We start from the raw sequence: 24534 nt of genomic DNA on the forward strand, positions 1-24534 counted from the left end.
GACCTGGCTGTCCCAGGCAGCCAGCAGCACCCCACACAGGGAGGAGCCCTCTCCTCCTAGCTCCTTGGTGTTCCTCCCTGATTCAGAGTCAACATAATGGGGCCGAGATGGCGCCATTGATCCTGTTGGGCAGGTGGAGCCGCTGTACGGCAGGGATTAGTAATGGCTTTCTTCCCCGTGGCACCAGGTCACAGAATTCAACTCTTGATACAGCCTGCTGGTAGAAACAGTCTTCCTCCCTCCCCGCTACCAGAAACGTGCCTGTGGAACAGCCGCTGGTCCTGGGGAACAGAGCAATGGCAGCAGCTGCACAGGGAAATTAAGAGTTGGAGCCAAGTCAGAAAAGAAAAACAAAGTAGGGACCAGACAGTCACCATGGGTGGAAGACAAAGCTACCTCACCAAGGCAGCCAACCATACTCTTAAGAGCGATTCTCTGGGAGGGTCCTTCCTTCCAGCCCCTTGGGAAGGGATCCTACATTCAAGGTGCCTCTTGAGGGGCTGTGGTTTGCCAAGACATTCACTGTACAGCTCCTTCTGCTCTGTGCCACCACAGCACAACTTTGCTCCTTGCAGCTGCCTGGGGAAGGCCTGGCCAGGGTGACTGTGGCTTCAGCAACAGGAGCAGGGGGGAGGAAGAGCATCACTCCAGGATGAGCACACATCCCAGCTGCAAAAGAGCATTAATAAGGTCAAAAGGGAAGCACCTGAAGCTGATGTTTTGAAGGTGTCGCTCTCCTTTCCTATTCCCTCCCTTTCACCACAGACAGTGTCACAGGCAGATCTTCATTTCCTCAGCTGCCAGCAGTGGAGAAGGTAATTAGATACCAGTTTGGCCTCAGAATATTGCTCAGAGTAGAGATTTAATCACAGTCCTTGTGGCTTATAAACACAACGTTCAGTTGGAGGCTACAAAAGGCAGCTAACATCTTCCATCACCCCCGTGTGACCTGCAGCAGCCAGGGAGGAGCGGAGGGTTGCAGCTCTTTAAGTCAGCATCAGCCTAGAACAAAGGCTATGGCAGCCAAATCTTGCTGTGTGAGGCTCTGGTGCTGCTCACTGATGGTGCTGACACCCTGCCCTAAGCCCTGGTTTTGAGGGGTCGGTGCAGGGCCGTGTCTGTCTAGACCACAGGGCAATCTTAGATGTGGAGGGATCGTGAGCTGACCTTCCCCCCTGGATTACTGGAGACATTCGTGGGCCTCTGGCATGTAACTTCTCTTTTAAGCCCACAGGCTGGTGTCTGCTGCTCTACCCTCATTAACTTGAGATAAACAGTTTCAAAACTAAGTTAAACGCATTTCAGAGTAGCGATATGATGTAAGCAACTGAAATAGGAATTAGGCGAATTAGAGCATCCAGTGCTTGAATAACTCAAGCTAGCCAAAGGAAAAGAACTGACCTCTTTCTTCCCTTTGCCCAAAACCAGTATCATCTCCTGCTGTGGCCACGCACATCAGTAATCACCAGCATGAGTGTGTGTCATCATTGGGAGCCACTGATGGATTTGTCTGAGTCTGGGAGCCCAATTAGGGTTACAGAAAGGGAGTGGGGGTCAGGGGGACCATCTGTGCTCAGATGATGGATTGTGCCTGACCCATGAGCTCACCTAGGATCGCCGGCTGTAGATCCATATTTACCTTTCCAGGGAACTTGAAAAACAGCTTCAGCCTGAGAGAGGAAAAATGGTAGGAGAGCCTGCAAAAGGCAAGTAGGCAACAGCTCCTGGCACTGCCTGTGAACTTGCAGAGTGTACAGTCATTTGTGGGATGCAGGCTCTAGATTACAGCCATGTAAGGCCTGTCTCCTTCTCTTCCCCCACACTAGTCTGTGGAATGGAGCATGCAAAATAAAAAGGGAAATCTGAGACTTGCACTGCAGCAGGCTGAACAGTTTACATTCTTGTCTGCCATGATATCCTCCTCCCAGCTTAGTCCTTATCTATTTGACCTCGCAGAGCCAGCATCAAAAAAGCTGATATTTTGTACAGGGGAATTCTGGAGTTCAAATGAGATAGCACTGCAAGGGGGGGGGAAATATGCTCACAATATACTCCTTCTGGACTATGTGGAATCAAGAGCAGAAACGCAGAATGGTTGAGGTTTGTAGGCACCACTGGAGAGTGTCTAGTCCACCCCTCTGCTCAAACAGGGTCAGTTAGAGCAGATTGCTCAGGGCCACATCCAGTCAGGCTTTGAATGTCTCCAAGGATGGAGACTCCACAAACCTCCCTGGTAACCTATGCTGCTGTTCGACCACCTTCACAGTGAAAAAGTTATTTTCATGTCCTCTATTGCAAATTATGACCATTGGCTCTCGTCCTGTCACTTGGTACTACTGGGAGCAGTCTGTTTGCATCTCCTTTGCTCCCCACCCCCATCAAGTATTTACACGCTTTGGTAAGGTCCTCCCTGAGCCTTCTTTTTTCAAAGCCAAACAACCCCAGCTCTCTCAACCTCTCCCCTAAGCCTTGCCCTGTCTTCATCAAGGAAAATCTTCCTGAGGTGTCTTGGATATCACTGTGCTGGAACACACATTAAAAACTTCTTTTAAACCTCATCCTTGTGAGAGTGTGCCAGCAATTTCCACCCGTGTTGATAATCCATCTGTATTGCTCCTTGTGCTGATAGTGGACAAGCACTGCTGAATGGGGGCCTCACTTGTGCCACATGAGACAGAGCAGAAAACCCTGGACTCTTGCAAGACCTTGTTATGAGGACATGAAACTTCAGAAGGATCAAGTCATAGACACCAGTAGGAGTAGGACCATAAGGTGGTGTGTTGTTTTTTTTTTTTTTTAAATGCATCATTTTTTCCACTTCAGGGTATCTGATGCAATAACCATGTCACAGTTTTCCTCTGTCACATCCTTCCCACATGACAGTGGAAACATCACTTCAAACCAGTATTCTGGATGCTCTCCTTTCCCCCACACTCCCACTCCAGCTCTGCTTGCCATTAAGCTTTCTTCAGGTTTAGCACACGCTTATTCTTTCCATTGCCTGCAAAATTTCTACAGTGTTCCTGTAGCTGCTCCTGCAGATTCTAAACTGAATTAAGACAGAAAAAAAAAACAGAACAAGCAAATACCAAAACTCTCCATCTGACGACTTGCCACCTCTGGCATAGAATCATAGAATGGTTTGGGTTGGAAGGGACCTTCAAAGGTCATCTAGTCCTAACCCCTGCAAGGAGCAGGGACATCTTCGACTAGATCAGGTTGCTCAGAGCCCTGTCCAACCTGGCCTTGGGTGTTTCCAGGGATGGGGCATCCACCACCTCTCTGGGCAACCTGTTCCAGTGTTTCACCACCCTTATTGTAAAAGTTATTTTCCTTATATCTATCCAGTCTTAATCTGCCTCCTCCTGTTTTGAAACCATTACCCCTCATCCTATCACAACAGGCCCTGCTAAAAAGTTTCTCCCCGTCTTTCCTATAAGCCCCCTTTAGGTATTGGAAGGCCACTATAAGGTGTTCCCAGAGCCTCCTCTTCTCCAGGCTGAACAGCCCCAACTCTCTCAGCCTGTCCTCATAAGAGAGGTGCTCCAGCCCTCTGATCATCTTTGTGGCCCTCCTCTGGACTTGCTCCAACAGGTCCATGTCCTTCTTATGCTGGGAGCTCCAGAGCTGGACGCAGTACTCCAGATGGGGTCCCACAAGAATATATTTATGGCATGATATATTCAGGTCACTCCTCTGGGCTTGTTCTTGCCACAAAAGTTCTGCCCCAGATAGGGTCTCCCCTCCACCGAATATGTAGGAGGACCAGGCTACCTGCACATGCTGCCTAGGGAAATGAGCCAATTCTTGGCACTTCAGTAAGAAGTATGGCCATGAGGAAGGTATACAGATGAGTTTTACATCATAGGGAGTGGACAAGCAAAAGAGAATGGGGAACCTTTCTTAATTTGTATACACAGTAAAGACATCATTGGGACATATACTAATTATAGAATCATAGAATGGTTACAGTTGGAAGGGACCTTCAAAGGTCATCTCGTCCAACCCCCCTGCAAGGAGCAGGGACATCCCCGACTAGATGGAAGAGCTGTTGGTGCAGATGTTGCTCGCATCCTTTCTTTGGAAAAGGTACAGACTACCTCTCTTCCAGCTCGACTCCACTCGGGGACACCTGCCCCATGGTAACACACAGATGCCTCACTTGCACAACAAGGTGTTGGCATCACAGGGTGGAGGGAGAGTGAGCCTGTTTCAGAAGGGGGGGAAATTCCCTACGTGAAGTGGAGATAAAAAGTAAGACGATGATGTCGGGAAAAACACAATTTCCATGTCAATGTGGTAGAATTTGACCTCCCACAGCTAGAAGACTGGTGGAAAACAGTTTGCTCTGCTGTGTAATTTCATCCTTCAAAACCAAATTATAGTAACTGGTGCGGACATTCCAGCGTCTGTGAGCTAATGATGATAAAAGGCAGTTGCAACTAGCCAGTGCTGGGAAGAAATCAAGTGGGAGGCCTAGCCTTGCAACCAGCGTTTGCAGACAAGCAATGTTAAGCCCTTTCAAAGGGTGCTGTCAGCAAACAGGAGCTTAGGGAGCACCTCAGATTGGCAGGAGGCAAGCAAGAACGTATCCTCTTGCTAGGCTTTTTTTTGGGAGGGGGTGGAGGGGGGATACGCTGCCAAAGGAGCTGGTTTGACAAAGTTGTGGCTGGATGCCTCTGTGCACTGGCGTAACGGGAAAGCCCTTCATGAGGCAGGAAATCCTGGAGGCACTCCCCTTAGAGAAAGCTTGTGTGCAGTAGGAGATCAAATGGGGACTCCCCCACGCCCGAGGCCCTGTGAAGATAGATATTAAGAGACGATGCTCTTGGGTCCTTTGACATATTTGCTTATAATTTCCTTGCTCCTCAGAATAACTACTTTTTTCTTTAGCCTCACCAGGACGAGCACATTTAGAAAAAGCCTCCCAAAGGCTCTCCCTCACCTCCTGAGCCATCCTTGACCCCGTGGGGCACCATAGGGCTGGCACCGGTTCTCTGCCCCGATCGTCCTATATGGACTTCATGTCAGCTTTCCTACAGTATGGATTCCTGACTGCTGAGCTCACTTCACACAGGCATGTGCATGTATTCCCCATCCTGGTGACTGATACCTTCAGCATGCCCTATGACTTCATAAATATTTTCATACACCAGCCACATAACTTACTTCAACATCTTTTATCTCCTTCCCTATGGGGAAGGGTGTTAAAAAAATTTTTAAAAAGAAGGGAGCAGAAAAAAAATTTAAAAGACAGAGAGAGAGAGGGACAGGAACTAGCAGGAAGCCAAAGCAGACATTACTCCTAAGGAACCCATGAGTAAGGAGCAGCTTGGCCTGGCTCTAGCGTGACTAGCCATGACTCACCTAACATCTCCTCTACACCACCGTTTGTAGTTTGTTCTTTTTTTAAACTCAAATATTACATCCTCCACTCCTAACACGTCTGGGTTCCTTCCAGTTCAGGGACTGCAACTTTTCCCAGGTGAGCAAGGGAATCCCATCTTCACCTCCTTCTTATTGCCAGTGAAGCAACCATGTTCTCCACCCCACATTTCCAGAGCAGAAGCTTTCAGTCCTTCTGGCTGAGGAGGTGGATTTAAAAAAGAAGGAAACAAAGTCACCTCAGCATCTCAGCATGCATTTTCTAGCTCTATCCCTTTCCTTTTGAAGCCAAGATGAAAGGATTAATGCGTTATTTGCCTTTTAGCCCAGGTGGTCTGCTCTGCTAGCCTCTGCCCCATTTACCATTGTTGCAGCTAACAGCTGTCTGGATTGCAGGTGCTCTAATGAAAGAGGTCCTGAAATGGGCTACAGCCGAGCACCTGGCAATGCTGTACCCATTTGTTCACATTGAAGCAACATGCGAGCTTTTAATTGTTCATGGCAAAGGGAGCTTTTTAATGACTTCAATTAACAGAGAGAGAAGAACTCTAGTTAGCTCTTGCTATACAAAAGAGTGTCCACAATGTCATTAAAACAAGATTTACAAGTGTCATAACTCTCAGCAGCATAGTCAACAATACAGCCAATCATTACAACTGAGCACCAAAGCAGAAGGAGGGGAACATCACACCACCGAGGAAAAGAAAGGAGTATGGGTGGGGGAAGGTGCAGAGGAAAAAAGAAAAGTCATTTTTTCTTTTCAGTCTAAATTGATTTTATTCTACAAAATGCTACTCAGTTAAAATTGTAAAAGCAAAACCATTTTAATATGTTCTTTCTTTCATAGCAGCAAGCTTTCTCTAACAAGCTTTTTGGTTTAGTGCAAATACTGTAGGCCTGTATTACAGTAAAATAACAAGAACAGAAGAGAGACTACACCAGAGAGAACGCCTCAGAGCTGAGATCCTCTGGGACTGCAAGAACGATATCAAGATCACTACAAGCAAAGAAGGGTCCCAATTCAGCAGTCACCTTTAAGAACCTCCTTGGCAGAAACCATTCCACCGGAGAAAAAAAAAAAAAAAAGAAAAACCATGATCGGAAACTTTCAAGGAAAAAAAAAAAAAAGATAATGGTGCCCCCAAACCTTCAGTAATCCTCATGGTCACCCTTTAATCACTGAGGCTTTATTCTACCTCAGACACCCATGTTGCAGCAGCAAAACGCTACTGACGCTTTCAATTTGCTGCCAGGAGAGTGGAATCAGAATCAGGCCCTTTCTGTATCTGAGGATCTTAAAGTAGACTTTAGTGACACTAGTAACTTATCGCTCTAATAAAGATGCACTATCCCTTATTGATGTTACTTGGAACTACACAGTATATCAAGATATATACAACATTTTATCCTCTCACTGAGCAAAAACAACTGGATACCTATTTTCTACACATTTTAATATGGTTTTAATATCAAGTAACCACAAACAAGAAAGTGGAATAACCCTTTAATCATACAGGATAGGAGGGGAACAATTAAGTAAAACAGGATGGGATTTTATTATTATCTTGTATTCTGAGATCTGTCCTCAACTCCACCTACTGTTCACAGAGGAATGATAATGCATCTTTAGAAACACATCTCTTTTTACATTTTGTACAGACAACAACAAAACCCAGAATCTTTTATTTAAAGAATTGAAAAAAAAAATTATTAGCCTAAAAAAAGAAGAAGATTGGAGTATTTTAATGCTTTCTTTATTATATCCAAGTCTTGAACAGAAAAAAAAAGATGTAAACATGATAAATAAATAAGAAATAAAATGTAGATTGTTCCCCCCACCTTTTAAAATGTTTGACTTGGCCTTCCTAATGAAAATTAACTTTTAAGTGTCATAATAATAAGATTTCTTACATTTCAGAAGTCTGTTTTAGAATGGAGGAAGGGAAAAAAAAAAGGAAGCAACAACCAAACACCAGGAATGTGAGTTGGGAGGATGCTAAATTAATGGCGGGCAGATCTGCTGGAGCAGGCACAAGACGGCTGCCTGCCAATAAATAATAAGATACCAGGAAGGAGGGGGGCGTCTTAGGTTTGTTTTCATTTTGTTTTTTCTTTTCATTTAGGATGAAGGCCAGGTGGATCCTACATACAGTAAGCAGCAAAATTAAAGGTTCAGATGAACTAAATAGATCATTTAAATAATAATTACAAAAACACAACAGAGAGCTACTGTCCCCAGCATGTTGGTCCCAAATCCCATCACACCACCAACAGTTTGAAACTTACCCAGACTCCACATCTACGAGAAAGGAATGGATGAAGGCAATACCACAACTGGGAAGGAGGAATGAGGGCAAAACCGGAATGGCAAACATCACCTGGAAGCTGAATGTTTCCTTCAATGCAGCTGCTACTGCTCCTCACAGTTTGGCATTGATTAATTTAAGATGTTATTAGAGGCTTCATGGGGCCAGTCATTAGAGGGTTGACCCAAACCAGCTGAAATTCCCTGGGCCTTTTTCTGCTGACTTCAACATGTCTTGGTCAGACACTAGTTATAACAGCTCCCACATCCTCACAACATGCAGAACTTGGAGACACTGTATATTTAGGAATCGGCAGGGAAGGTACTCATGGAAAATACTGGTTTGGGGATGGGGAAGACAGTCAATTCCCAAAACACACACCAGTAAACCTGAAAAGAAGGTGGCAGGGCCAGACCAAACCAGCAGCAGAACTCAAGCTGTACCTGTCTGGCAGAAACTCAACAAAGGTAAGGCTGATCCACAAAATACAGAAGACAGGAGACCAGCAACCCCAACAAAATATCATCTGAGAGGTATAAGGGACAAAACGAGCTTTTTCCAGATAGTAGAAAATAATCCTCTTTTCTGGGCAGTTTCACATGGCTCCCGTCAGTATCACAGGTCAGGAAAGGGGACCATCCTGTCCTGTCTCTGAGAAGGTTGATGACAAGGCAGCAGGCAAGGGCCAGCTGCAGCTCCTTTTGGCAATGATTCAGTGAGCAGAAGCAAAGGTAGGCTTTTGTTGTTCCACAAGGAGTAAGTATCACTCGAGTTCAATGAGGCACCTGACCTCCTGAAACCCCTCATAGGAATGCTCCTCATCTCCTGGGAGACAGCGATCCTGATCAGCTGGCCTCAAAAGTAGCTGCATCACTTTAGGATTTACCACTTGTCAATGTTGCATTCTGCCCAAAAATGAGTGGAAAAGACATGCAGAGACATCTTATTGAACAGTTTTAGATTCTCAATCCGGACTGACCCAAACAAGCATCTGGCAAAATGGAGACAGTTAGAGAAGCAGCAGTTTCATCTAAAGTGATAGCATCTACATAAAACCCTACAAAATCGGGATCCTCTGTGCTAACTATGGGAAGTTTAAGGTCTCCTTTGTTAAAAATGAAGTTTTGATGTTCATGTGAGGACAAGAGAACTCCTTTATCAATTTTACTTATTGTGTAAGCTTAATTTGAAACCTCTAGCACCAGTATAACGATGGAAGTGTTTAAGCAGTAAAAATCACAATCAGCTTTACAAAGCAAAAAGACCACTCATCTTTCTATTTTTGGCAGGTTTGGTAAATACCTGGGTTTAAAAATAATAGTAATAATAATAATAAAAAAGCAAAGCCTCCTTTTAGAGCCAAAGTAGTGTCCCTTTGAAATGATTCAAGGAACGGGCAATGGCCAGGGTTTGAGGGAAATCAGCCCTGCTGAGTAAGGTCCAGTTCCACAAGACTGGACCCTATTAATTCCCAGTGGAGTTGGTGGGGACCGCAGCAGTTTAGCATCTCACAGAACGGGCCCTATAATCGCATATTGCATTTCTCCAGGTCCAGCCTGACCAAGAAATACTCTGGTTTCAGTTGATTAAAAGAAAATACAAAATAACAAGAAGATCTCAGACCAAAATAAATAGCTGCCACCACAGCTTCAACAGGCAAGACCAAAGAGCTGTCCCCTAAAAGGCTTAGCTGGCGAGCTGGGTAGTCCTATTACACACATGGTCATGGTTTGTCAGTGCCTTGACATCAACAGGAATTGAGCTTGGCTCCAAGCGTTACGCACATTACTGTTTTCAGTAGTGAACATCAGTGCCGGAGAGCTTGTGCCCTCTGTGAGCACTTAGTAGTAGCAGCCAAGCCCACAGGTTGGAGAAGACAAGGACCTAGGGCTACGGGAAGAGCCCTCTGATTTGTTTTTTGTCCTCAGGCCAATCAACCCCAACAAAACCAGATCAATTACAATGCAAAAGAAAACCAGAGGGCAAAGATCGAGGTGCAAGTAATGGTAATTGATTTTCCTCTACTGTCAATTTGTCATTTGTAATCAGAGGTTATCAGAAGCTCTGTTCTAGTTCAAACAGGTCATCACTTCAACCATGACACTCCTGCCTGGTCAGGAGTGCCTTGTGGCCTGTGCTGTGCTGGAGGTTGGACCAGTGCCTTCCCCCTCAACCTCGGAAACTGGGAATCTCTAAGCAAACAACACCCGCTACTTTCAACTGGTGGATGCTTTGTTTTTTGACAAGAAAAAGTCAGCAAGGAGACAGATAGCTAATTTCACCCACTGCTAGGCTCCATCCTAGATTATAGGCACGTGGTGCCACCTCTTTTTCAGTAGCATGTTCTGTAAATATGGCCAAGGGGAGGGGAGGATTTGCTAACAGGAAGAGATCAGCCTCTGAGTCAGGAGCCCTGATGGGGAGGAAGATGCAATAGTCCCTAGACAGCGGGCAGCCCAGGAAAAGTAAACAACAAGCAGCAGATATGATATCCACCAAACTGGGGTAAAACCCTGCCAAAGACATTGGTAAGTGCCAGCCCAGCAGCTTTTCTGATGCTGCTTTGGCCCTGAGATGCTAACTTGTTTTTTGAGGAGCCCAAGGAGATAAATATATCTGTATTTTTAAAAAGAAAGGCTTCCGCATGAGCCTCCCGCTGTCTCTGTTCACTCTGTCTGTGCTCCAGGCCAGAGTTAAAAGCTCTGCTCTTGCTGCTGAGCCCTCGAGCTCCTCTCAGTTCTCCCTCCCACAGACCTCCCAGCCATCTCCCTCCTGCCTGGGCAACCCTACGTGTTTCCCACAGCCTGTCCCAAGAGGAAATATCCTAACAAGCCTTTAGAGTTCAGAGCAACTGGATGAAATGTCATGGGATTGACAACATTGGAAATGATAGGCAGGGAGAGAGAGAGAGAGAGAGAGGGAAAGAGAGAAGTTGTAAGATCAACTAACCAGAACAATCTAAGTACAGAGCACAACCGATCAGATCAATTCACAAAGGAAAGGGACGACTAGCAACTGTCTGCAGCTCGCCTTCAGTCCTGGCCAGGAGCGCTCCCCAAGTCCACTGTGGCTGTGAAGAGGTTTCCATAGGCAGTCCCTACAGAGGGGACATCATCCTCTCCAAACAGTCCTGGCGCGTCAGTCCCACCCTTGCCATTTCCTGCATCCAGGGAGCTGACGTTGGTCCTCACTCTCCTTCCTGGAGCTGCAACACTTCCCCATCCTTGTTCTTGCTGCCCTTGTGCTTGAAAGATCCTGTGCCTGTCTCTAATCCCATGGAGGGGGGCTCCCCCCATGATGCTGGGGGGGGATGTAACACACTGGCAAAATGGGGGGCCGCAGAGGAATTACAACGCCAACAAGGTGGGAGAGTTCAAGGAATCCGAGGACTGGTCACCGCTGCTGCTGCTCCTCCGGTGAGCTTTGGAGCAGGACTCAGATGGGGAGAGAGGAGACTCCTGATCCAATACGTTGGGGTAGGTGAACACCAAGTTGGAGGAGCCAGGAGTGATGGCTGGTGTTGAGGTCACCACAATGGGGGTGTTGAGTGCCTCCTCCCCATAATAACCTCCAGCAATGCTGATGGGCTTAATGACAGACCTCTGGGCTTTGTCAAGGACCAAAGAGGAAGATGGGATCTCTTCCTCCACAGGCTCCTGCTTCACCACCACCGCTCCGCTCGCTCCAGTCCGAACGCTCTGGAGGCTGCTGGATGGTGGGCTCCGACGTTCCTCAGGGCTGATTTTGCACACAGGGCTGTGTGCCACCAGCATAAACTCCAGCTTCTCCTTCTCCTTCTGGAGTTCAGCAATCTCCTTTTGCAGCACTGACTTCTCCTCCTCCAGCACTTCAGTTTCCTGCAGACAAAAGGGGAATAAGTAAGTATCAGAGGCTTTGGCACTGCTCCTCATCTGGTACATGGCTATCAAATCCAGTTCCCATCTAGCATGGGCAGATATACCCCTGCCAAGCAGGCAGTAGGTCATTGCCAGCTGAGCATCTTCTGTTTCATATGTCTACCAGTAGGCTATTCCCAAACTTCACTGATCTAAGGGTTATAAACTGTCTTCTCATGAGCCCTCCTTAATTTTTTCATGGCCAGCTTCTACCACGCTGTCTTGGCCTGTGACTTAAATCTTCTCGCTTGCTGTCTGCCTGACAGATATCTTAGTAGAGGGGACTCAGATCTGCTCCTATCATTTTTTTTTGTGTCAGGTAAGTCATGTTCTTTTCACTTCTTAGATAGAAGTAGCGTACTGCATTCTCTAACCTGTTTCCATTTTTCTTCTGTAGTCCAGATGAGGTCTGACACTTGCCTGACTTTTGCACAAAGGACTAACACTTTCATCTCTACTGGATCATCCCTTGATGCATCCTTAGATTAATACATTTAACTTTCCCATGGTCACATCACACTGATGGCTTGTAGTCAACTTGTGAGCAATTAGTAACCTTCCTGTGTGAGGAGCTCACCATTTCACAGAACTATCCACCCTCAGTCCTTCAGCATATGACCTCCCACTTTGCGCTCCTCTCAATTCTATGACTTTAGTCATGACAATCCTTAAACTCTTCCTATACGATGTCCTGCTTCCCTTACACTGAGAATGCCTCCTGAATTTGAGTCAGCAGCACATTTCACTTGCGTGCTTTCACTGCTGTGCTCGTTAATAAGATCATGGAAATCAACCAGCCCCAAGCTGGTTCCTCAGCAGAAGCACTGGAGCCTTCCCTCAGCCTCTTTCATCCTTGTCTCCCCTTCAGCCAGTCCCTTACCAACCCCATGGTTCTTGCACTCATCCCTACCTTCTCCAGCCTAACTAGTTATCTCCCCTGTGGCACCAGACTGCACGTCTCTGCAGTGCTTTCTTTGTGCAGGAAATCAGTTATTCCCACCAAAGAAAAGTTAGCTGAAAGGACGTAGCTTTGATAGGTACACAAAACATGTGCCTCATTTTCTACTGCTTTTGGACCATCCTACCGTCCTCAATGCTTTTGTCCTTAAAGCCTGCCTTTGAGGCACACAACATCTTTATTTCCACTTACAGAGGGATATCAGCAGTCAGGAGACTGGTGCTAATTGGGAGGCTAGAAGGCAGGAGAGCACCTAGGATATTCTGGGCAGTCAGCAAGGCAAATTTAAGCTCCTGAGCTCCAGGCCCAAGCCCTCACCACCATTGACGCAGGTGCAGTGCCACTAGGCAGCCTCGGAAGGGGAAGGCAGCACACGTTTTGTAGCATCTTCCTCGAACATGCTAGCGGAGGGAGAGCAATGCCCTGCAAGCTGGTCCAAAGGGTGGGCAACAAGAAAGGAGAAATGCATGCAGAGCACGTACCGCCTGGAGTTTCTCTGTTAGCTCTCGACGCCTGTTACGACACTTAGCAGCTGCCAGCTTGTTCCTCTCTCTCCGGATCCTTCGCTTCTCTTCTTCCTCAGGCGACAGCTGTGGGCAAGTGCCAAGAAAACCCACAATCAGATCTGAGCAAGGCATTCCTTGAAGTTTGCAAGGATTTAACCGCAACGCAAAGGAAAAAGGCCTGATCCAGCAGGATGCTGAGCACTCCCCCTCTTCACTTATGTCAGCAGAAGATGAAAGTGCACAGTATCTCTGCCTGCACTAGGTCTTAGCAGAAGGGTGAGGAGAAGATGGAGCAGGGAGCAGGGGGAAAATTGTGTAAGAGGACAGTGAATCTGCACCAAGGCCAAACAGATAAAAGATGCTCTGATTGTTTCACAACTTGGGTGGTACATTAAGCAAAACCAGAGCACGATGTTGTAAGTGCCTCTTTCTTGAAAGAAAATATCTGCTGCTTCCCACACAAAAATAGTTGTTAGCTTGAAGGTCGGGGATGGGGTGGAGGGGGAGACAGGGAAATCAGCAGAGCTCCCATGAAGTCCGTGAAGCAACAATGATTTATACCACCCAAAAATCTGACCTCAGATTTTCAAGCACTCAGCGAGATAACGCACTGTGCTTCTTGCATCAGCAGGCAAGACTCCAGTGATATCAAGGGCTTCCTGAGGCCAGCTGCCATCCTCACTGATGTAAATCAGGAGCAATTCCATAGAAACCCATTGAGCGACACTCTTGCGAAACCAGACGAAATGAGCGGGAGCCCACAAGATCTAGTCAAGTCAGGCCTAGCTTTTTGGGGCTTGAGATGAGGTTTTACAAATCCTAGCAGCGGCAGACAGCCTTGCACCAGTGCCAAGGCCGGGGAGTCGGTACAGCAGCACATGGACAAGGCCAATGTGGGCCGGCTCACCGCTGCAGCACATGGTGTGAAGGAGCTGGTGCAAAAAGACCGCTGTGAGGATTCGTGGCACGTGCTTGGCCATGCATCCTCCTCCACTGCAGACCAACCTCATGCCCTGCACGTCAGCCTCACCGAGCCGGTGTATGCTGCAGAGGCTTTGGCCCGATGACTGCAAACAAAAGTGAAACAAGCACCCTGCAAAGCACATGCCAGATCTCATGTAGTGCCGGTGGAGAATGGAAAGAAAAACCTTTTCATAAAAGCTTTCAGTTTTAATATCTTCAGGGGCTGTCAGAATCACAAACGAGACATTCACCGTTTTACTATCTTTTCTTTTTAGTGTTAGTTTTACTCTAACCTCATTCTGGTTTGTTTTGGTTTGCTTTATTTCCTTAATTTAGATCTTTGCAGTTTCGGGGAGTTTACTTCAGCCTCTGGGCATTCCCCTCGCTCAGTTCTGCTTTTTTTCGGGAGCCAGTCTGTGCCTGCGATTTCACCTGCACGTAGCATGAGCCCCTGGATGCACATGGAGTGACACAAGCACTTCGAGGACTTCAGGACACAGGTTTTGGGCCTCAAAGTTTTTCCATCAGCAGGTCACAGCACTCTGTCTCGGGGTGGGGGTACCTCCACCCTGCCGGGTGGCAGACGAGGGGGGCTTTGGCATACTCCCTCCAGTAAGGAGCCTCCGCAGGCACCACTCTACCCTGCTCAGTTCCCAGCCCGTACATGTGCAGGGTGATAATGTATTTGCACACAAGTATCCACAGAAGGGTAAAGCTTTAAGCATACACACACATTCTGTGCTGACCTGGGGCTTCTGCGTACAGTTTTCAAGAGTCTTTTCATGCTTTGGAAGCACAGACCTCACAGAAATATGTTGGGACCAAAATTTCTCCTTGTAGGGCCTTCAGTCATTGTTAAATTATCTGCCTCAGAGGCTATGCTTTGCAAAAATCTCATAGACGGGGCTGAAGCCCCTAATCTGGACGTGCTTAATGTTGTGCTGGGTCTAAAATGGAATATTCTGTCAGTGGTTGCTGGATTTGTTTGAAAGTGGTTGGATTTGGCACTCTTCGTGCCCCTGCTGTACGCGTTATCTGTAGCTTGTCCAAGCCCAATACGTGCATTCGCTGGCAGAAACGGTCATCAAAACAGGCTCTTTTCATAAAGCGTTACAGAATGTTTTCCAAAAAGGCACTCTGATGCAGCGTTCAAAGCACCAACAGTGGAAACCTGAGCCAAAGAGCCACGGTAAAGCACCCGGGTACTGCCTTAGCACGTGTCTAATCAAAAGGACTTGGCTTTGAATGACCCACAATGAACGGCTTGCAAACAAGCCACAGGCCAGGAATTGCTTGGCAGGCATCCTTCAGCAAATAACTCTGAACAACAAATAAAGCGGAGAATATGGTGATCTCTTCACGGCCAATTTGTGAACACAGAGGCAGCATTTGTCAAACAAATTAGTTGTTGCTAATTATTGCCCCAGTTCTCGTGAGAGCTTCCCTGGCTTTGGACACCAGCCCTGCACGCAGGGAAGCGGGAGGTAGCTCCGGCTGGTGGAAAGGGCTGGCACCTACCCGAACCACCACGGCTGCCCTATCCTTCCTCCCAAAAACGGGTCCTCGGTGCACCCATACCAGCTCCTGGCACTGAGGTGCTGCTCACTCTGGACAAGTGGCTTTAACCCCTTCCCTGCCTCTTAGGTCTAAACCAGACAGCAACGCCACATAAAATAATCAGACTGTGAATCAAAACAGATGACGTGGAAGTAAAAGTAGGGCTGGTGAGTCTTATTAGAAACAGACCTCATGCAAGAGTGTGTGCTTGTGTACTGAGGGTGCGCAGCACCAGCTCATTACACTGCTCAGCAGCAACCGGCACAACTGCTGCTTGGGGAGAATTCAGGGAGATCTAGATTATTGAGAAATTTTTTTTTATTATTTTTTAAATAAATCAGCCTAGCACTGTGGACAGTTATCCACCAGACAGCCCTGGAGAAGGCTGTTCCATACTAAGATGAGATTAGCAGGGCTGAAGGGATTTCTGGAAGATGAGATGCCTGCATCTAGTTCACTACCCTGTCCTGGCATGGGATCCGGGATCCTGGCTCGATAGTCCTATCAGGAGGCTGAGCACAGGGCAACAGTGGTACAAGCCACTCCATCTCAGCTATGAACGTGCCACTGGGTCAGGAGCAGAAAAATCTTTGCTGATGGGATCCCCATCACACCACTGTGAAGAGATCAAGCAGTTGTACATTTGTAGTGGGAAGGTGGATTTAGACACTAGACGAGCAAAAGGCTCTTGCCACTAGAGTTGAGGTGCTCTAGGGAAGCTGTGCTGCCCTGCACAATGCTCGCTGGTACTGGTGGTATCACCCAAAAGGGAGACTGGAGCGGCGCTAGCTGCCACAGAGCAGATATAAAACACCAGCTGATGTAATTTGGGTGTCAGATTAGTAAAAGACCTACGTAAAAGCTCCTCCACTTGCTCAGAGGTTTCCTTCTGCCTGGAGTGGCAGAGACACTCAAACTGAAACCCAGGGCTCGACTTCAGAGTTTCACCTGCTTTTGAAACTGAGACACAATGCGGCCCAGTGGTGCGAAGCGTTTGATGGAGATTGGGTAAGTCTCGGTGTACGATGAGGAAGCAGCAATAAAATCACCCTCCGGCTTGCACCATATGTCACCCCGAGAAACCCCAGCACCTGCACAGCGCAAGGGACAGACCTCAGTGTTCCCCCGTGGGGCCGAGAGATCCCGAGACCGGTCCGGGGGAGGAATTTCTGTACGCCTGTTTCTGAGGCACCCCCAGCCACCCTCCCTGCCCTGGTTACCTGCTCATCTCTTCGTCTCCGTCCCACTGTGGTCCCGATGGTTTTGATCACACCAGGTCGCTGAAGAGCCGTGTGTCCAGCCACTGAAGACAGCGGGGGCAGCGGATGGCTGTAGGGGTGCGAGCGAGAGTAAGGGCTCGACATGGAGGTGATGACGGTGGGCTGGACCATCCACTGCAGGTCTTGGCTAGTTGTGATGGCGTTGATCGTAGGGATGAAAGCACTGCCGGATCCTGGCATATCTACTCGAAATTTCTAGGAGCAAAGGCAGGGGAGAAAGAGAGAGAGAGAGAAGAGAAGAAACCATCAATGAAAGCAGAACATAAGTGGTTATTCAGAAACCAGCTAGGCCCTCAGGAGCGGCACCAGCGAGGATCAAAGCAGCACCCGAAGCTAAGGCACCAGCAGCCGATGCCTCTGCAGCATCTCAGGCTGCCCCTGCCCGCCACAGCCCCCCAAGGAAGGCGCTGGGCTCGGGCGCTTCCTCTCTGGAGCAGCCCTGCCCTCTCCCGGCCCCCTTCCTCATCCTCCCCAGAGCTCCCCAGCATCCCCTACACCAGCCACCTCCCGCATGTGTCCACTGCTCCTTCCGGCATGGAGCAAAAGGGGAATTAAGGAGTTTCTAGAAAAACACTTCTCTGCCTGTCTAAAGAAAAGGAAGAGAAACTTGAGTTATGAGTTGCCATTACCAAGCAGAGCAAAGCCTTCTTCTACCAAAGGATTCCCCTGAAATTTGGGCTCAGTCCACGCAGGGTTTGGTAGGGCAAGAACAGCAGCTTGCTTCTCCTTCAGTGGTTTCGCGCTCGCCACACACACAGGGCGAGGAACCCGGCCCCGGGATGGTTACGTGCGAGGATATGTATTTTAATAGCAGCCTATAAAATAGGTCTTAGGATTCAGATCGGACAAGTTCCCTGCAGCTCTCTGCACTGTCTAGACAAAACAAGGCAGCAGTAAAACCAAGGCAGCAGGTAATGATCTCCTCCAAAATACATGTACACCTCGTTTCAGACAGAGGTAAATCCATCTGGATAATATGCTGGCACTAAACTGCAAGGAAAACAATCGCTTGTCCCCGGAGGGGGAAGCAGGGGAGAAGGAATGCTTTTGTCTGTGCAGAGCTCCTTCGGGAGGCTTTCGATGGTTAGACTCGGCTTTACAGACAGACAGGCATGCCTTGCTCCAGCAGTCACGGTGTGAGGGACAGGGCTCATAGGACCAGCAGCCATCACTACCATTGATTTGTAAGCCGTGAAGCGATCCCGTGAAAAATGCACATTATTGGGTCAACAAACCAGCTTCCCGGAGAAGCGAGAGCCCTTGCATCAGCCTGACCTCAGCTCAGGTAAGCGTCCCAGATAAGGGACAGCACTTCAACACAGATTTCCTTTTCAGGGTGTGCCTAGTCAAGCGCCTTAAGTGCTTTGTTAAACCAAGGCTACTGCAAATACTATTTCACATTCTGATAGCTACAGCATTTTGGGCTGGTATTAGCCGTAAGAAGTCCAGCCGCCAACGCCTGGAGACCAGAAGATCCAGTCTGAATACCGACGGGTGCCGACTTACAGCTTTGGACAGCTCAAAAATGTAGCAAGAAGGATGAGAGAAGGAAGGGGCGAATAGTGTTAAGCGGGTGGGGGAATTAGGCAGCCAGGATGACACCAGCACTGAGACCTTGGCAAAAGCCCCGCCAGAACCTCAGAGATCCGCCTGGAGCTCGAGTCCCACACAGCCTCAGCATACCTCACGTTTCAGAGCGCAGGCCATCTTTGTGACCTCTCCCAATTAACTACAGAGGGCCAGAGCTGCAAAGTGTCAACACCACAGAGGAATTTACAGGAGCAAATCCCCTCCTTTGCTCTGCCCAGCATAGTTTGTGACCACATGGCACTGGAGAGGATGCCTTGGTGCCTCCACAACCATAGCAACGGGATCTTAACCTCGCAGAAGGGAGGAAGGTCAAGACTAGTTAAACCACAGGTGCTCAGGGGACGCAAGTTCTGCTTCTAGCTCCACAAGTGGCTTCTCCCATGACCTTTACCCACCTGTACCACCATCCCTCCTGTACCCAAAGAGCAGGAAGAAAGAGTCTTCTCTTCTCTGCAGAGGCACTAGAAAGCTATGGCTGCAAAATGTTTTGAGATCTTTTGGTGCTTTGCTATGCAAAGACACCGTTTACGTTCCAGAGAAAAGAACTTTCACAGAGATGCCAGGTTTCTACAGCCTCAGACACTCAATGGCAGCCTGCTAAAAATTCCTGTAAGAGGCTGGGAGGGTCAGACTCACCACCAAACCAGCCACATAAAATACAAGTGTCTGACACAAAGATCAGGCTCTAAGTTCTTGATAAAGTGACTACTTTACTTGCAATCCCTCTTGTATTTGTCCTAGGACCCTTCTCTAATGCTAGTGGAGGTCTCATGGACAGCAAAGGGGAGCTGCTCAGTTCAGCCACATCCCTCCACGGCGCTTGCGCGCAGACCTGGGGAAGAGACCATTGGGACTGCAGTCCCTGCCTGTGCCGTGCTCCATCTCTGTCCCCAGCTTCCTTTCTAATCCCTCGAAATATCTTTAAAAAAATAAAAATTCCCCAAGCCTGTATCTTGTATTGTCCAAAGGCAGTATTTTTCCCAGATAACTAATTAGGGGACACGCTGCTGCGACGAGTCTTCAGATACGGGGCGCTCGGGCTACCACTGGGTTTTACAAGATTTGCTCACTGCCTGGTCAGGCTTTCCCCACATTATCTCACTTTCCCTGCTAGGACACCACACTGGATCAGCTTTGCCATGCCAAAACGCTGCTGGCCCCCCATGCTCTGCCCGGCAGCCATCAGCTCTGATCCCCAGAATGCTGCTGGTTTCAGTGGCAGGCCCCAAATTTCCCGCCACCTCCCCTTTGAGCACAGCCCCTCTGAGCACCGGCCTCCTCGCTTTGGAGCTCCAGACCTTGTCCCAGACTGCAGCCTCAACTTTTCTCTCCTCATTCCTCCCTCCCCTCAGAGAGCTCCAATCCCCCCACCAGCCCGGCAGCACTGCCGGGCCTCACCCACACCTCCCTGTTTCTCCTCTTTCCAGACCCCCTCCTGCCATTTCCTCACCCAGGACACTGGCAGCTCTCCTCTCCTGACCCGGGAGAGGCTCCTGGAAGCAAGTCTCTGCCAGCCTTCAGTTCTCCTTATCTACGAGGAATTCACAGCGCTAACAGAAAAGATGTGGCGATAGCCAGATTGCAGGGCTACACACGCAGCACACGCTCAACCATGAAGCCACGGCTCTCCTCCTGACCCAGGCAACGCGCAGGTGAAGGTATCATTAAAAAAATCCAACAACTAAACAACAAACAGAAAGAGTCCTGTTATTAAGAGTGCCAAGAACTGAGGTCAGTCTCAAGTCTGCCTTAAAAATACAGGGTTGGAGAGGAGCCTCCCCCAATCCACAGTCAGGGGAGCCTCCAGCGAGTCCTGCCACAGGCAGGGACAGGCTGCGTTAGCAGGTCACAACTTAGGTGCACGGGCAGCAAGGGAACATTTCAGGCTGCAGCTCCGTGGTTCCCTTCTCCATCTTAACAAGGAGTTTCTATACCGCACCCCATTGCGCCTCCGCTCCCTTCTGGACCTTCAGCTCCATCTGTGACTGCAAGCACTGAGCAGCACCAGAAACTGGTCTAGAAAACAACACAATGACCGTGGAAAAAACCCAAACCCAACAACCAAATCACCCGCAGGATCTGTAACAACTACTCAGTTATCAAATACAGGTTGTACAGGACATATCCTGTAATACACACAAGGCCCCCGATGGCCGTCCCATGTGGAACATCTCCTCGAAGGAAAACTGGACACAGTGCTGGGATACGTGAGGGGAAAGTCAACTGGTCTGAAAGAGCACACAGACTCTTCCCCATTAAAGTCTGTGTTTACCACATGGCAAGTTAGTGATTAGGAAAATAGCATGACACGCAACTTAAAAGAGGAATGTTCCAGCGCTGCGTTGTATGGGAAAAATAATTAAAAAGCATCAAAGTTTTGGCTCAGAGACACAGTTTCCACTTAAACATGTGACTGATGCATCTTTTCTTGCTTTGGGAAAAAGAAAAAAAAACCCACTAAAAAAAAATTTCTACAATGCATATTTTCTGTGGCGATAAAACTCTGCAGATCTCTGTAGACCAGAATCAGCAGAACAGCCCGACTGCTAGGGTAAAGGCAACGCTTACATTTGATCCTAATCTACAACATCTGTAAGGATCAAGGGAAAGACGAAGCACAAGGCCTTGAGAAATCTCACGGCTTCTTAAAGAAAACATTTACGTTCTTGCTAAGCCAGCGTCCCGCTCGAAGCCCCCTTTCAGATAGTAACCCTAGAGACTGGGCTCTGGCCCCCCAGTATCAAACGCTGCACACACCAGCTGCCTGGGGGAGACGTGCAGCCCCAGAAAATAAAAAGGGGAAAGAAAACCCAGTTACTGGTCAGACCTCGACAGCTGAAATACGAAGCAGCGCGGGAGTTTCGCGACCTCCCACAGCAAGCGGCTGCTGAATCAGAGAAGGAAAGGGAGAGCGGGGTGGTGGGGGGGCGGGTGCAGCTTTTTGCCGGGCGTTTCCAGCTCCTCAGCCCCCTCTTCCCGCTTCCTCCACCTTGTCCCGGCATTTACTGTAAAAGGGGGGGAATAATTTGGAGCCGAGCGACAATCCCTGGAAAGGCGGGAGCGCAGCCCGCAGAGGGCACCAGCGAGGTGCGTTTGGAGCTGGCGGGGAGCGGCGGGGGCGAGTCATTTCTGGTAAAACTTCTTTAATGTGAGGAATGTCACGGGCTGGTACGGTTGGCAAAGTTTAAGACTGGACTTTTTTTTTTTTTTTCTTTTTCCTTTTCTTCTTTTTCGCCTTTTTAATGATCCTATGACTTCTTGACAGCAATGCGCTCGCGCTGCCAATTCGCTCATAGACGCCGCACGAGAAATAATAATATTGAGAGAACGGGAAAGGGGGTGGGGGGGGGGACAACTCCGAAAAATTAAAAAAAAAAAGTGAGGCTGGGCCAGCTGATGTAAACAAGTTATGAAATAACCCAGGTTTGTATAACTGGCCCGATTGTGTAATGCCTTCCCCAGAAGTGGTGGATTCGGTCGATGTAGGCATATAAGCCGTTCCGAGATGTTTTCTTAGGAAAATGAAAAAAAAAAAAAAAAAAAAGAAAGAAAAAAAAAGAAAACCACCCCCAAAACCTCAGACCGCCCGACTGGACTTCTAGGGCCGTGGATTGACGCCGCTTCCACGGGAAATCTCTCCCCTTCCCCAAGCGACGTCCGGCAGCGGGAAGGTGGCGGGAGGGAGCGGGGGGGGGGGCGGGGGGGGGTGATCCAGCCGCTCCCACTGCAAAACCCCACTCGGGAACAGCCGCGGGCAGCCAGAGGCTGCCGGTAAAGCCAAAAGGAGCGGCCTTCGGGTCTGCCCGGCGGGAGAGGCAAAAGCAGCGTCACCGCCACCGAGCCAGAGTTTTGGGGGGACGGGACGGGAGGGGGGTGAGAAGAGGGGAGACCCCTTGAAAGAGCCAGAACCGGGTTCCGGCCGTCCCCTGTGTGATTTAGGGTGGATGCAACAGCACCTGGAAAGTCACTCCGGGGACACCTCCCCCAGTCCCGGGGAAGAGCCCCAACTTTGGGAGTGAGCCGAGCGGGACCGTGCCCGAGTGTCCGGGAAGGAGCGGCGAACGGGACGAGGTCGGGGGGGCGAACGGGGACGGGGACAGCCAGAGGCTCCCAGCGGGAACAAAAGCAGGAAGGAGGAAGAGTCAGATGCGCCCGGGTATTCGCGTTACCGGCCTCGGAGCTGCCGGCAGGAGCCCCTGCGATTTCCGAGGTGGGGCAGCCGGCGAGGTGGAGGGCCGGGGGGGGGGGGGGGGGTGGTGTGCTCCTCACTGACAGTCAACAGCCCCGAGTGGGCACCCCCCGGAGGCGAACTCCGCTCCAGGGCAGAGGGAGGGAGGGAAGGAGAGCGGCGGGACGGTGCGGTGAACTCCCGTCCCGGGAGCGCTGGCAGCGGCCCCGTGGAGGGACCTGGGTTGGGGGGAGGTGGGAAGAGGGGGAGAGCCCGACCCTACCTGCTGGGCTGCGCCGCTGGAGTAGGACTCGGGGTGTCCCGGGGAGCCGCTGCTGCCTCTGGAGGAGGTGTCGAAGTTCCCGGGGTAGTCCTGGTACATGGTCCGAGGTCGGGCCCGGGGGGAGCCGCGTCCCCGCCTTCCCGCACCGACAGCCGCCGCTCCCTCGCTCTCTCCCCGCCCCCTTCTCCCTCCCGACCTCTTCGGCTCTCTCTGCCTCCCGAGGCTGGCCGAGGAGAGAGGGGGGAAAAACAAAAAAGGCTTTGGAGAGGGTGAAAAATAAAGAAAAAAAAAAAAACAAAAACCCCACGAAATAAAAATAAGAAGACGAGAGGATGAGGCGGCAAGGAAACGCCGACGGGACGGGACGGGCGGGCTCGGCGGGAGCGGAGCGGAGCCGAGCGCACAGGCAGGCACCGGCAGCTGCGGGCAGCGCCCCGACGTCCTCTCCCCGCGCTGCCCGGCGAGACTCGCCCCGCCGGCGGAGCGGCCCCGGGGGCTGCAGGCGGAGCGGTTCTCCGCCCGCCCCCCACCCCCCCCTCCCCAACTACACCCCCCTTCTTTTCCCCTCCCTCCCCAAAACCACCGGCCGCCCCCTTTTTTTTTTTTTTTTCCCCGGCGCGGGGGGTGACTCAAGCCGGGTCTCACGCCCCGCGCTTCCCCGGTGGGGCGAAGCGGGAAGCTCCCCGCGTACCGGCGGTGACTCAGAGCAATGGCATCGCCCCGCTCTCTCCGCACTCGCTTATTATCCGCCCGCCCGCCCCGCCGCACCATGTGCACTCGCACACGTCAAACTCCGTGGCGCACCGGCCCCACCTTGCCAGCGCGGAGCCTCCCACCTGCCGAAGGGGGGGGGGGGGGAGCTTGGTGACCGCCTCCGCCGCACCGCCCCCCCCCCCCCCCGGCACCGCTTCGCCCGCCCACGCCCGGACCCGCGCTCCGCGGGTCCGGGCGGGGCGGGCGAAGCGGTGGGGGGGGGGGGGGGGGCGGTGCGGCTTCGCGTTCCCGTCAGGCGCCGCCTCCCCCCCGCCCCACTTGGTGGCGTCCGTTGTCGCACGTTGCCAAAAATGGTCATTTGCGTCGCACGACGCGAGCGCGGGTTTCCTTGCCGCGCGGATGACGTGCTGCGAGAGGGATTCCCTGGCTCCGCCGGGATTTAAAGGGGCAGGCGCACCGCTAGGGCTGGGGGGGGGGGGGGGGGGGGGGGGGGGGGGGGGGGGGGTGGCTTTTAGGAAATGGGGCGCAGATCTCGCCCCGCAGACCGGATTTGGTAGCGGGGTGCCTGTGTGTACCCCTGTGCTGGGTCTGTTTCTTCACAGCATCAATAAACCAAGTGTTAGACTGGGCTGGTTTTCATAGGAGTGTTAACCTGGTTTTATTTTTATTATTTGTATTTATTTTTATTTAATTATTTTTATTAATTATTTTATTTTATTTTAGTTTTAAATTTATTTTAATTTGTAAAATTATTTTAAAAATTTATTCTATTTTTATTGTTTTCTTTTTTATTGTTATTTTTCTTTTAGTCTTTCTTTTGGTTTTTTATGTTTATTTTTAATTTTTTTGTTGTTATTTATATTTCTTTATTTTCAGAACTTTTATCCTTTTTTACTTCATTTTTCTTATTACTTTTTCTTACTTTTTC

General features: G+C 49.8%; 1 protein-coding gene across 1 annotated transcript; it reads right to left on the reverse strand.

Annotated features, from left to right (window-relative positions):
• Positions 1–5871: 5871 nt before the first annotated feature.
• On the reverse strand, positions 5872–23394 carry FOSL2 (FOS like 2, AP-1 transcription factor subunit). The gene is made up of 4 exons (XM_086745110.1): positions 22893–23394; positions 16792–17046; positions 13028–13135; positions 5872–11548 (listed from the first exon to the last, which is right to left on the reverse strand). Exons 1-4 carry the CDS (start codon positions 22989–22991, stop codon positions 11039–11041), a joined length of 972 nt encoding a protein of 323 aa, XP_086601236.1. The 5' UTR covers positions 22992–23394; the 3' UTR covers positions 5872–11038.
• Between the last annotated feature and the right edge of the window lie 1140 nt (positions 23395–24534).

Source organism: Chlamydotis macqueenii, chromosome 3 (assembly GCF_036417535.1).
Source record: "Chlamydotis macqueenii isolate bChlMac1 chromosome 3, bChlMac1.mat, whole genome shotgun sequence".
Taxonomy (NCBI): domain Eukaryota; kingdom Metazoa; phylum Chordata; class Aves; order Otidiformes; family Otididae; genus Chlamydotis; species Chlamydotis macqueenii.

Bases quoted from the DNA above. Each gene is read 5' to 3' on its own strand.
- FOSL2 (XM_086745110.1), bottom strand. From the start codon at position 22,991: ATGTACCAGGACTACCCCGGGAACTTCGACACCTCCTCCAGAGGCAGC. The intron at 17,047-22,892 runs GTAGGGTCGGGC...CTTTGCTCCTAG, and splicing joins CCAGCGGCGCAGCCCAGCAG to AAATTTCGAGTAGATATGCC. The intron at 13,136-16,791 runs GTAACCAGGGCA...ACTTGCCCACAG, and splicing joins GGAGACGAAGAGATGAGCAG to CTGTCGCCTGAGGAAGAAGA.